General features: G+C 42.9%; 2 protein-coding genes across 2 annotated transcripts in view; one reads left to right on the forward strand and one right to left on the reverse strand.

The window, feature by feature from the left end:
- On the forward strand, positions 1-3,115 carry LOC108876151 (C-X-C chemokine receptor type 5). The gene is made up of 2 exons (XM_018665492.2): positions 1-244; positions 1,796-3,115. Exons 1-2 carry the CDS (start codon positions 212-214, stop codon positions 2,849-2,851), a joined length of 1,089 nt encoding a protein of 362 aa, XP_018521008.1. The 5' UTR covers positions 1-211; the 3' UTR covers positions 2,852-3,115.
- The window catches only part of bcl9l (bcl9 like), a 26,599-nt gene continuing 16,469 nt past the window's right edge, over positions 2,984-13,113 (reverse strand). The window contains 9 exon segments of the mRNA XM_051065502.1: positions 2,984-4,219; positions 4,221-4,858; positions 5,501-5,755; positions 5,892-8,292; positions 8,667-8,751; positions 8,954-9,128; positions 9,546-9,668; positions 11,756-12,168; positions 12,551-12,624. Coding sequence (XP_050921459.1) covers positions 3,665-4,219; positions 4,221-4,858; positions 5,501-5,755; positions 5,892-8,292; positions 8,667-8,751; positions 8,954-9,128; positions 9,546-9,668; positions 11,756-12,080 — 4,557 coding nt within the window. The 5' untranslated portion in view covers positions 12,081-12,168; positions 12,551-12,624 and the 3' untranslated portion in view covers positions 2,984-3,664.

Raw genomic sequence — 13,113 nt, forward strand, 5'->3', positions numbered from 1 at the left:
TAGGGTGCAGTCATTTGGACTTGCATTACTGTTCTTGCTCACTATCCAGAGCCTGCTATGAGGCTTTTGTCTGTTTTGACTTGTTTCTACACCCCCAGCAGCAGCAAACCCCTTGCAAAGCAAATACGTAAGAAACAGCGCTTACAGGAAGTAAAACACATTTCACTTTGGAAGTGTGAGATATACATTCAAGTGACCAAGATTTACCCACATGGCTCTAACACTCACTTTTACAACTACTCAGGTAAGACATAATGAAGAAATGTTTAAGAGAATGGTAAAATGTCTGTAGAACTATAGTCTCTTAAAGGGTTTTATTATATTAGTATATATAGCAAGTGACATTGTACTATAGATTTCATTTTATATATTTTGAAATATTGCGTGTGTGTATATTCAGTTTTCTAATTCCAATAATAATAAAAGGTGAGAAATAAAGAACAGGTTAAGTTGTACTGTGATTTAGTCAGTATCAAATGTTCTTTAACTGCTAGTAGTTATAATCTATAATTTTATTAAAAAATTTTAGTTATAAAATTTTAAGACAGTATGGTATAATGCTAACATTTCTAAGCCTCAGTGGAAACATCTGGAATTTTAAAGCAAGAAATTTAAGGTAATGAGGAATACGTAGCTGCATCCTATGATTAAGATTCAGCTGCAGGATTTTGAAAATGTTATATGTGCAAAAGATAATAATAACCCACAAACTACAGCAGCTTGAATTACTGAACCATGAAAAAAAAAAAAAAAAGAAACCACAGATGTGGGTTAGTTACATTATGTGTATACTGTTTCTTTCCCGTTGACTCATCAGGGAAATAAATGAGGAAAAATTTTTACTGTAATCGAGTCGTTTATTGCAGGAGGAATTAATATTATGTAATGTTATTAAAGCATTCTAATATAGGGATACATTACAATATAGCAGTCAAGAACTTTAGGCCCAGTAAAAACATTGGCGCTGACTGCAGCGGCAATATACTTTTAAAGTTTTAAATTTTGTTTATTGGAACAGAATATTTCTATTTTCCACTTTTAAGAAACTGGAAGAAACTGATTTCTAAGAAAAGCGTAATTAATATATATAAATATCAGAAAAATATTTACTCCTCCGTCTTATTGAAAGACATTTTTAGTTACATGGAAATGCTGTTTTAAATATGGCACAGAGTACGTGCTGCTGCTAATTTTACACTGGAATGCAATAAAATTCAAAAGGATGCATTCAGTGTTGTGTTGTGTAAATGGAGAAATGACAACAAAATTAGGAGCTTTTCAGTTACTAAAACTGTTATTTTTGTATCAGTTAGCTCTCATTTTTAGTGACATTTCAGGTTTTAATAGCTGTGATTTCTCCTCCAGATATAATATTACCTCCCCAGAAACCAGTTGACTGTATATATATATATATATATATATATACATATACATATATATAGTAGTTTTATTTGTAGTAGTAAGTAGGATGTTTTGTCACATTTGCCATTTTCTCTCTGTGACACTTTGAAGGGGAAGTGAAAAAAATCTGGCCTGTTCAGAGTTTCCTGAACTCTGAACAGTTTGACTATGAAAACTGCACAGATCAAAGAACACGATCAGGGTAGTGATTTTAAAGCTGTTCAGACACAATGACTCATTTTTCATTTCGTTATCAAAAACATGCTACTGGCATTTAGCCAAACTCAACCACATGCACAATTGTGCATCATTCCACAGCATACAAAGTGATTCTGAAAGTATGATGAGGTAATTACAACTAACACCCCCCCCCCACCCTCTTTATATTTTAAAGTGGTCATCTGAAGGGGAGAATGCCACAGCCTATGAAGACTACTACCAGAACGTGACAGATGGAATGGTCTTCATTTGTGAAGAAGATGGCCTAGGCCTGCAGACCTTTGACGCTGTGCTTTACAGTTTCATCTTTCTGCTGGGAGTGGTTGGGAACACGCTGATGATAACAGTCCTCCTGAGACGTCGGCGCCTCCTCCGCATCACAGAGATCTACCTGCTGCACCTTGCCTTGGCCGACCTCATGCTCCTGTTAACATTTCCTTTCAGTGTGGTTAACAGTGTCTCTGGCTGGCTGTTTGGGGAGTTTCTCTGCAAGCTGATGGGCCTGATGAAAAATCTTAACTTCCTCTGTGGGAGTTTCCTTCTAGCTTGCATTGGGTTTGATCGGTATTTGGCTATTGTTCATGCTATTCCTAGTATGCGAAGTCGACGTCCGAGAGCAGTGCATCTTACATGTATTTCACTATGGCTGGTCTGTTTGGGTTTATCAGTACCCAATGTTGTGTTTCTTACCGTGATGCAAGACTCATCTAGGCTGTCCTGTTACTATTATCTCCATTCTATCCATGGGCACAACTGGGTTTTGGCCAGAAGAGTCTTAGATCATGTTTGCTTTTTCCTACCTCTGGCTATCATGAGCTACTGCTACACAGCAGTGGTAGTTACTTTATGCAACAGTCAGAAAAGCCAAGCAAAACAAGGAGCCATTCGACTGGCTTTAGTTGTCACTCTCGTCTTTTGCTTCTGCTGGCTTCCATATAATATCACCTTATTGATAAAAACTATGGTAGACCTGGACGTTATCTCAATTGAAAGCTGTGAATCAGAAGACCTGCTGAAAGCAGCCCTTGATGTGACAGAGAGCCTGGGTTTCTCACACTGTTGCCTCAACCCTTTCCTGTATGCATTTGTTGGGGTGCAGTTTCGCAATGAGTTGTATCAGTTACTTTGTGAACTGGGCTGCAGCCCTGTTTGTCTACGTTTCATCAGAGCTCAGGGTCACAGTCGACCATCCATTTCTGAAGGAGCAACAACCATCAGCACAACAATGTAATACAATGAACGCTTACTCAATGTCAGCTGTAACTAAAATGCTTCTTTTCTACAGTATTTGTATTTCACTTGTAATGACGAAAAAATGTTGAGATTTTATCAGATGTTCTGACAATATAGTACCCATTGCTACTTTGATTGCATTTTAAAGATGTTTTATTTACCCAGTCAAGAAAAAAATGTTATTGTTGGTTGAAATCTGTTTTTGCTTGTATTTTAGCAACTGCTGAGTGAATTTAATAAAGATTCATATATTATACAACAACCATGTCCCCTTGTCAGTGTTATCAAACAACAGTAATTGACAACACAATAATCAAAACTAAAACCACCTTAGAGATCGGTATTATTCTATTTTTAGACTTCTATTAAAACACAGTTATACATAACAACTGCAAACAATCACAAATTGCATCTTATATACAGCAAGTATATATTATATATTATAACTCCTTTGCACAACAGTTTGGTAGTTGGAGAAAATAAATCAATGATATTAAAACAAATAGAAATTTGAGGCACTCCTCTCCTGTCTGCCACTCTGTTCCCACAACAAATACACACATCTTTGAAATATACATATTTTACAGTATTTTAGAAAATGGCTTCAGATTTGTTATTGAACCATGTTACAGTGCTTTTAAATGTTTAATTTTTTAATCAGTTGTAATCCAAAATTTGAAGATTATCACTGATACATTGTTCTTACATTCTTCTTTTCAAACAACCGCAAGAATAACATAAATTAAAAAATTTGGACACAATGGGAAGGTAACCTAGTGGACACTTTTTTGTACAGTTCATGTGGGTTGAATCAGAATGGCATATTGGCCATACCTCCAGGGCCATAGCCAATGGGACTGTCCAGAGACATTCCCCGCTGTCTGAGAGACTGGGGGCCCATCATACCAGACTGAGGGTGGGGAGGGGCCATCATGGGACCCTGAGGGGACATTAGAGGTCCCTGGGGGCCAAAGGGATCCCCTGGAATTGACATGCTTCGCTGTTTAGCCTGCATCATCATAATGTTCTGCTGTGCCATCAGATTGTGTGGGTGCTGCTGAGATGACATCATGCCAGGGTATGGATTGGAAGGATGGTGAAGAAGGCTGTTGGCCATCATGGCTTGCTGTTGCTGGAGTTGCTGTTGGGGAACCATGCCTGTCCTTCCCATTATATGTCCAGGGGGGCACATGGGGCCCATGCCCCCACCTGAAACCATACCCCTAGAGCCCCCCTGAGGAATACCCATGCTTTGGCGTATCCCACTGTGTGACGGGTGTGGTGGCAGCTGCTGTTCAGCCATCATATTCTGTAGGTTTGCTAAGTGGGGGTTGGATGAAGGACCACTGCTGTGAGGAGGGGCAGAAGGAAGATAGCTGTTTGAGGAGCTGCTGTGGAGTAGGTTGCTGGGATGGTGGCCCCTGATGTGGATTCTGATGTGGCTCACTCTTGGGGAAATACTGAAGAGTGCTACTGGGCTTATCAGAAGGAATGATACGGGAGAGATCAAATTCAGGGATCCCTGTGTGAGTGGGTCGTATGACTTCACTTAGATCCGGGCCTTCCCCCATGGGCAGAGAGGCAAATGAGTCTGATGGGTGAGAGGGGCGTTGGTGAGGATGACCTTTGTTAAGCAGGTGTAACTGCTGGGGTGGAAGAATATCCTCATTAGACTGAGAGAAATTCTGTGACATTCCCCCAATAGGTGAGTGCATGGGCCCATGAGATGGTGGCTGCATACGAGGAAAACCTGCCATCTGGTTCTGAGATATGGGTGATACATTGCAGGGCCCCATTCCGTCAGGTGCACCTCCCCCCATCATGGCAGAATTCATGGCAGATATGCCCATTTGGTTTGGGGAGGAGAGCACAGGTCCTGAGGCATCATGGGACAGGTGCTGCTGACCTTGGCTTACAATACCCATGGGGCTTTGTGGATCGCTGTGAGGACCAATGGAGCCTTGAGAGACAAGTATCTGGGAGGTCTGGGGGTTCCCCATGTTTCCTAGTGATAAGACAAAAAAACAAAAAATCACACTAACATCACATTAACATTTGAAAATAGACTGCTCCTTTTCTCAACCTATTTGACTCATGAAATATTAATTGAATGTTTACAGCACTACTACCATAATAGGGTTTAGACTGAGAGAAGGTTTTTACAGGCAAAACAACACAGATCTCAGAGTCAGAGTCATTCAGTCATGCAGTCTCTCTCTGATGGCATTAAAGTATCCTCAAATGACACACTAAAACCAGGGCCATTCTACTGCTTCCTCTCTGCATACTGCCAAACTGTATAAGGAATCAGAATCAGAATCAGCTTTATTGTCATTATACAGAAGTACAATGAAACTGTGTGTGGCTACCCTCCAAGACAAAAATATAAGATCAACAGAATAAATATAAAAAATAAAAGATATAGTAAAAATATATATACACAAAATGTGAAATAAGCACCGTATAAAGGGAGTAGTGCAAATAAAATGTAATATATATACAAAATGTAAAAGAACAGTGTATAGAGTGAGTAGAGTGAGTAGTGCAAAAGAGCAGTCACACACTGCTTACAGTCTGTGTATACGTATGTGTGTGATTTCACAGTATAAGGAGTTTTTTGTCTGAGTATATGTTCCTGTTTTCATACCTCCAATGCTAACACCAGATAGAAGAGGTCGATCAGGCAGCATCTCATCATCGGAAGTGGCAATTGTTTTGATTGCATCATGGTAGAGAGGAGTAGAACTGGGCATGGCATACTTGGACATCTGTGACATGATAAGGGATAAAGGATTCTGAGATGGAGGGGCATCGGGAGAGGAAGTAAATGGCATACTAGGATTCATAGAGCCTGGCTGGCTAATAGGGGTAGAGTTGGAACTCCTGGGGGGAAGTGATTGGCCTGCAAAGAACATAAAAAATTATTAATGTCACAGCAATATGAGGAACAACAACAGCATTGTTGATGATCAGATATCAGAGATACTAATGCTGGGATCTCTGAAGTGTGTTTTGGCTATCTTGGATTCTGAGTGTACCTGTCTCAGTAGAACTACTTCCTCCATTGCCCACTACTTTTCCACTGGTTGGACCACCTGGACTTGGAAGAGCGGTTTTAGGAGATGTCCACCCAGGAGAACCCACAGCCATGGCTGGGGATTTCAGCCGTCCAGGAGAGGCAGACGGAGAGTGCAACCCAAGGTTGGAAGACCCCATTACCTGGGGAGACTTCATGGAAGAAGAGGAAGGAGTACCAGCACCAGATGCAGGTGGAAGAGGGGGGTGATGCCCTGCAGAGGAGATCTGTGAGGGTGACTTCAGTCCTGGAGCAGAGGGTGAGGGTAGAAGAGGAGATGGCTCTTGGTTGAGGGATGGTGACTTGAGCGGATGAGGAGGAGGCACTGAAGGAGAGGTCAGGGGATTAACATTGATTGATAGGTCAGAGGGATGCCTAGGACCAAGGTCTGCTCCCCTGAGGCCTCCAGTCATCGGGATATGACTGAGCCGCGATGTACCTGCCATTTGATTAGGACCTTGCTGATCAGGCCCAAACATTGCAGGGCCTGGTTGCTGAAGATATGGCCCTTCCACCTGTCCTCCAGAGAAGGGCCCTTGATTGGGAAACTGGAAGGGGCCATCAGGTCCGGGGATCATTCCTTTATTTCCGCCCCTTCCATTCTGTGAAGCCCTGATTCGCGAAATCTCACCGGGGGTAAACATTTCACCTAAAGGCCCCCCTCCAGCAGGACCTGCTCTGAGCTTCTGAGATAGCATCATCTGCTGTTGTTGCTGAACATTCATCTGTGGGTTCATGTTCATTGCGAGGTTGCTCCCCAGAGGAGAATCTACCAAGTCTCTCATCTGAGGACCCCCTCCAGGGGAGCCCATGATCTCCCGTGAGCCAGGAAAGTCCATAGGATCACCTCGAGTGGAGGGTGGGCCCCGGCCCATTCCCAAATTTCCAAAGTCTGGACCCCCAGGATTATCCATAATTCTTGTGCCCATGTTGTCCTGTTGCTGCTGTTTCGCCAATCTGTCAAGCTCAAACCTTGGAAGCCCCTGCATCTGCCGTTTCTCCATCATGCGAAACATTTCCTCACGTATTAACAGATGCTCTGGGTCACCCTGTAAGGGCTGAGGTCCACCAGGGTAACAGCCATGAAAGGGACCACCACCACCTATGTCATCTAGCCAAATCATCCCAGGCCTGGTGGGCCTTTGGGGTCCTAGACCCTCCACTGATAAAACTCCTCCTGGGCTACAAGGAAACCCCCCTCCCCCAGGTGGCCCTCTTTGCATGTGTCCCAGAAACCTTGGGCCTCGGGGTCCCTCTTGGTGCATGTCTATCATTCGTGCATTTCCACCCATTCCTCCTCCCATCATATTACCAGGACCCCACTGCTGGTCTCCAGGCTTGCTGTGATAGGGAGGAGGTGGTCCTCTCATCATCATGGGACCTCCATGTATGCTCATCTCAGTTGCCATTCTAAAGTGCTGGGTATGTGAAGGGGGTTGCATTTCCTGTTGTCGTCTCTTCTCTTGGTAGTATTCTTCTTGAAGTTTCCTCCATGCCATTTGCTCTGGGGTCAGCCCTTCTGGTCCAAGTAAGGGACCCATGTCGACCCCAGGTGAAGACAGCTGGTGATGGGGGTGTTGCGGTAGGTTATGGTGAGAGTCCATTTGAGGGCTGTCAAGGGCAGGGCCACCAAGGGACTGTGTTTGTGAAATGATTGACTGAAGGGGTTCTTCATATTTCTTCATCCCTCCCATCGGTGCCAAGGCTGACGATAGCATATTACTGCTACTGCAATTTCCAGAATTATTAGTACCATTGTCATTCTCTTCAAGAATACCACTCCTATCAGTATTGTTGTTGTTATTCAGGTTGGAGGAGTTATTAGTAGCACTGTTGTTGGAGACTCCTGTTTCTCCAGGGCCTCCACTTGCCCCACTGCGGAGAAGCAGTCTCTCTATGTCTCTCAGCGTCTGCAAAGAGCGCTCCCTATGTTCCAGTTGCTCTTTGGAAAGACCATCTGTGTTTCCTGGGCCACTCCTCTGACCTATATCACCCTGTAGGTGTGCAGACAGGATGGAGGGACTCTCTGAGGGAGAAACAGTAGCAACAGGTAGAGGCATACCCCCTGCACCCTCTCCATCTCCAGTTCCTAGGACTGGGCCCGCAGATGTGGCCGTACTCCCTCCTTCTGATCTATGGGCAACAATGCTATTATTGCTGGAGGCTCCACCTGATCTGGTCTGAGAGGATTCATTATCGGAGTGTCCTGCTGATGATGGCGTCCCTGCAGGATGCAATGGGCCTCCAACTCCTGCAGAGGCTGGCCGTGGAGTTCCACTTTGGGATTTAGGGGTGCCTGTGGGTGGAGAGCTGCTGGAGTTTACCTTCTCAGATATGTTAGGAAGCTTCCCTGATGGGTGGCCCTGTGGCAGACAAATGAAGGAAAAGAAACAAGTTCAGGCTATCAAAATGCTGTTACTACTCTACAATTACATAATTGTTTTTTATTAATAGTAGTAATTGTTATTATTACATGATATTATTGTCTATAACTTTCCTAAAACAACACATAGTACCCTTCAATACTACAATTTCTCTGTGCTGCAGTCACAACAGCTACTAATGGAAACAGGAACAAAGAGGTATCTGAGACCAAAATAGCTAAGCAAATGAACTTTCCCACAGACTTTGCACCTGTGGTCTTTACTGTGGAAAGAAAAAACTCCCCAGTGATTAAACAGGTTTAACACAAACTTGACATTTCATTTAATTTGCCATTGAGCTGTGGATGTCTGACCTGCTCCAACTTCGTGCGTGGAACATTTTGCTGGTGAAACAGAAGAATGGAATCGGTCTGTCCTTTCATTACTGCCTCTGCAGCACTGTCAAACACATAGAGGAATAATACAAACTGAATGAATGAATCACTGCAGTTGCATAATTCTATGTTCAAGTAGACAATCTAATCTAAATCAATCTAGAAAAACAAATTAAATCAAGTCTGTTGAAAAGAAAGAAAATCTAGAAATCTCTACTTCTGATATGAATTATCATCTGCATTTCAGGCCAACAAATAGTTCTCACCTGTTGGCTAGGCTGGTTGTGAAGACATACACCACTTGCTGTGAAGACTGAGGTGGCTCTGCCTTTAGCCCTGGTCCCATTCCACATCCCATTACAGGACCCCCAGCTTCAGACATGGGCCCTGCAGATAGGCGATCAGGGAGCCCCTGGATAGGACCTGCCAGCCCATGCTCCCCTACAAAAAAAAGGACAAAAAAAAAACAGCAGCACACTGGTTAAATGTGTCTGAAGTGGTCTTTAGGTTTCTAATTGTTAAACCAGTACATCCTTTTGGTTAAATCTTAACACTAGATGGAGCTAAAACACATGTAAAGTCAGATCAGTGGAAAGGGACAGTACAGCATTCCAGGCTGACATCTTCTTCCTTGTGTAGTATCTGAAAACAGCAATGGATAATTTATGGCTTTAAACTGTTGTTTCCATAGAGAATAAAACTGAGACATGGTAGGGAATTTCTACGTGTGAATTCCTGCACTTGGAACTCCTTCACAGTTGTGGGCATAATGACACTAATGTTAGTGAGGACTGTGTTACATTCAGACAACAGAAAATGGCAATGCGTCTCCTGCACCGTGGAGGTAGACAGACTCACGATGGGTCGTAGCGTGTGGCTTGTCTTCATCTTCCTCCGTGTCAGGTCCAGAACACCATTCATCTCCACTATATGGCTGTTTCTTCTCCAGAACACAGCGCCGCTTACTGCGCATAACTCCCTCTAGAGAATAATACACACACATCAACACTTGGATAACAACTGTCATAGTACTGTCCCTTTAAAGGGCTTCACAAGTGTTTTTTTCACCACTATTGGTCTAGACCCACCAATGTATTTTCCAGAGCCAGAAGCTAATGTATTACCATCTGCTCTAATGCAGATTGCCTTATCTGCTGGAATTTATAGAATAAGAGAATCACAACATCAAAAAGTAATCTTAGCAAAAGGTACCATGATCATGTCCAAAGAAATTATGGATTATGTTAACTAGAGTTACAATATGTCTCAGTGAGACAATTTTTGAAAACACTGGAAGCCTATATGGTGAAACACAGGTTTATGCACCCATGTTTCTGCTGTTAGTAAATACTAAAAAACACAAACTGAGCTGACTTATAAATGTATTTTATTAAAAAGTATAAGAAAACACACTCCTGAATTGTCCAAACTAACAGGTAAACTGGTAAATTAAATGCAGCAATAATTTTTTTGTTCTCTTCATCTTTGTATTGGTTTTATTTTACAGTATGCCAATCACATCTGCAGATGCAATGCTTTGAGAAGCATGTGCCTTTTCACTTAATAATAATTTTGTGGATGCACAGGCTGCTGTGTGCCAGTGGATGCAAACAGCTGCAACAAATATGCTGCAGCCCCTAACATTTCCACAAGGAAGTCTGCAATATAAGGAGACAGAATCAACTTATGACTGCAAATACAACAGTGGTAAACTCCAAATGGTGGTATGAAAATAAGCACAATGGCACTACCCCGATTAGTGTCACATATTTGGCGAAACTCTACAAACAAATCAGCAGTTTTTTTTCAGGTTCATTACTCAACACGTTACTGAGTTTGTGGCAGAAACCTACCTCCAAATAAACTCATGGGTACACTTGGGTAACCACAGACTTAAAAGACTGAATGTACAGTAAAGAAGGAAGTAAGTTTGCAGCAGCAGTACAGAGAACATGACAGCAGAGGGAGGACTGCTGCCTCTACACAGAGGCAATACAAAAGAGCTGACCTATTGCCATCTGTGAATGTTTTTGTTACCACCAGTTACTGGTTTATCTTAACAAGAAAGTCAACTATTGGGCCATGTTTGCTACCTTGATCTGACTATATGTCAATACAGGTTTCCAGGTTTAGTGGCAGAGCGATCTGAAATGAAGAGGAGGGAGGCTTATATTTCATTTGAATGCACTTTTGTTTTTCGACACACAGAAATTAGATCACAGGGAACGATACAGAAACAGAGACAGACAGAAAGAGTGTGTGCGTGTGTGTGTGTGTATAGAGGGGAGGTCAAATGGAGCCAGAAGAGATTTACCTTAAAATGATCCACCCTATCTTTCATTCTCTCCCTCTTTCAGCCTCTGCCACTCTTTGTGTTGGAACCACACCTCTCCTTCTGAGTGTGTCAAGGTGCGAGTGTGCACGCGAGTATGTGTGTGTTTTGGTGAAGGTGTGTGTTTAAAGAGGAGGTCATGCACAGGAAGCCCAGATGAGTTTCACCAGATCACATTAATGTCATCTGCAGTTAAAACCTCACATGAGCATGCATCTAAATAAGCAACAGCAAACAAATGCAAATCAAATACTTTGTGCTGAACCACATGAACGCAAATATTTAGCGAGACACTCACAAAAATGAACTTTATGCCTTTCCACCCCCTCATCATCTCTTGCTTTAATAACAACCTCTCTAGGCTTACTAAGTTTTCACAACCTCATGGCCTGTCTCTCCCTCTGAGCACCACAGAAAGCCCAGATGCTTTTTCATCTGAGACACGTCACTGCAGCACAGGCATGGCACAAACTATCAAAAGCCAGGGGGAAATTCTGACGCTTCACTGAAAGGTCAGGGCATTTCAGCGAGAGAGAAAACAACTTCTTCTGTCCTCTCAGTCCTTACATTCACTTCCTGCTGTGGAGGCGGTGAATGCGCGTAATCTGGTATTTCGGGTAAAGATTTAGCTGATAGGAAGGTAAAGGAAGTGAACTTCTGCATACTTAGAACAGAAACACACTGTCTATGCGACCCAGATGCTGACACAGTTTTCTTCTGAGCACGCATGCCTTACCTCCTTTGGCATCTGTCTCCAGGACTGGAGGAATGGCATTTCTTGATTCACCAGAGTCAATAGAGACGCTTCGCTCCCGCTTGGATTTGGTTTTCAGCATCCCTCCGACACTGCTCACTGATTGGCTGACAGCCTTTAGCCCAGGGTTGCCAGGGGAAATCTGGTTGGTTTTGACTCCATGACTCCCGGCACCGACGCCCTTTGAACCCAGGTGGCCAGCAGCTCCCTGCTGCTGCTGAGCCTGCTGGTTTACACTTGGTATCTGGGATCGGCTGTCACTGGTGACCTGCTTGCCATGATTGGCCAGTTTATTGTCTTGGTGCATTTGATTAGCTGGTGATTGGGGTGGAGGTCCGGTAAGGAAAATAGCTGTGCCCGTTTGTCAGTGGAGCTTACATTGCTTACAGGTAACACTGGTGGAGAAAAGAAAAATCACAATCATCAGTATTTCAGACTAAAATTCTGCATTGGAGCCTTAAGCTGAAAGACAAATTCAGGTAATTCCTCTTTAAAGTCTGATCTGAGAGTAATACAAATCTGACCACTGCACAAGCAGCAATTTGGAAATGTAAAGTAATCAGAAAAGTTTGAAGTCTGTAAAGTTTGGAAATAATCAGAAAATTGTTACTGGACAAAATGTATAGATACATAGTTTCACTAAATCTATTTCTGCTCATTTCTCTTTAAAAATAAATCTTAACTCTTGAGCCTGTACAGAGTGGATTATTGGCAACACACACGGGTCCCAGCTCCAGGCTAGGGCTTTAAAACAAACTTTTTGGCCTGTACACTCACCTCATCTCACCCAGATGTTCAGCTGACACACTGCCATGCTGCTCTCCAGGACACTTCACTGACCACACATGAACCTAGGGGACAACAAGAGAGTCATATCGTCAGCTGGGGCAGATAGCAACCTTTATAGTCAGTGCTATCTGTCAGCATGTGTGTCCTCAACATCAACCTCATGAGCAAAGACAGAAAAGAGAGAGAAGAAGCCAAAAGATTGACAAGACAGCAAGGCCAAAGACACAGTGAGGTAACTGTCCCTTTAAGGGAAAGAGAGCAAAGACTGAGTTCAAGCTGTGGGAGGGACCTGCAACTCAGAAGCAGCTCAACAGTGTTTTAGGTCCCTCCCCCTACCAAACACTTTACAAACCACAAAAACACCACACATTCCACAATACTGTCTGTAGCAATACCTGTCTCTCACTCAGACACATTTTCTCAGTTTCAAGTTTAAACATAAACATGCAAAAACTCATTACCTGCTTATTACAGATTTCAGTTTTTACAGATTTAGTTACACAACAAACCAAAGAGTTCATTAGTATTGCTCACATTTGTTTTTAATCTAT

This window comes from Lates calcarifer, linkage group LG21, assembly GCF_001640805.2.
Source record: "Lates calcarifer isolate ASB-BC8 linkage group LG21, TLL_Latcal_v3, whole genome shotgun sequence".
NCBI lineage: Eukaryota > Metazoa > Chordata > Actinopteri > Centropomidae > Lates > Lates calcarifer.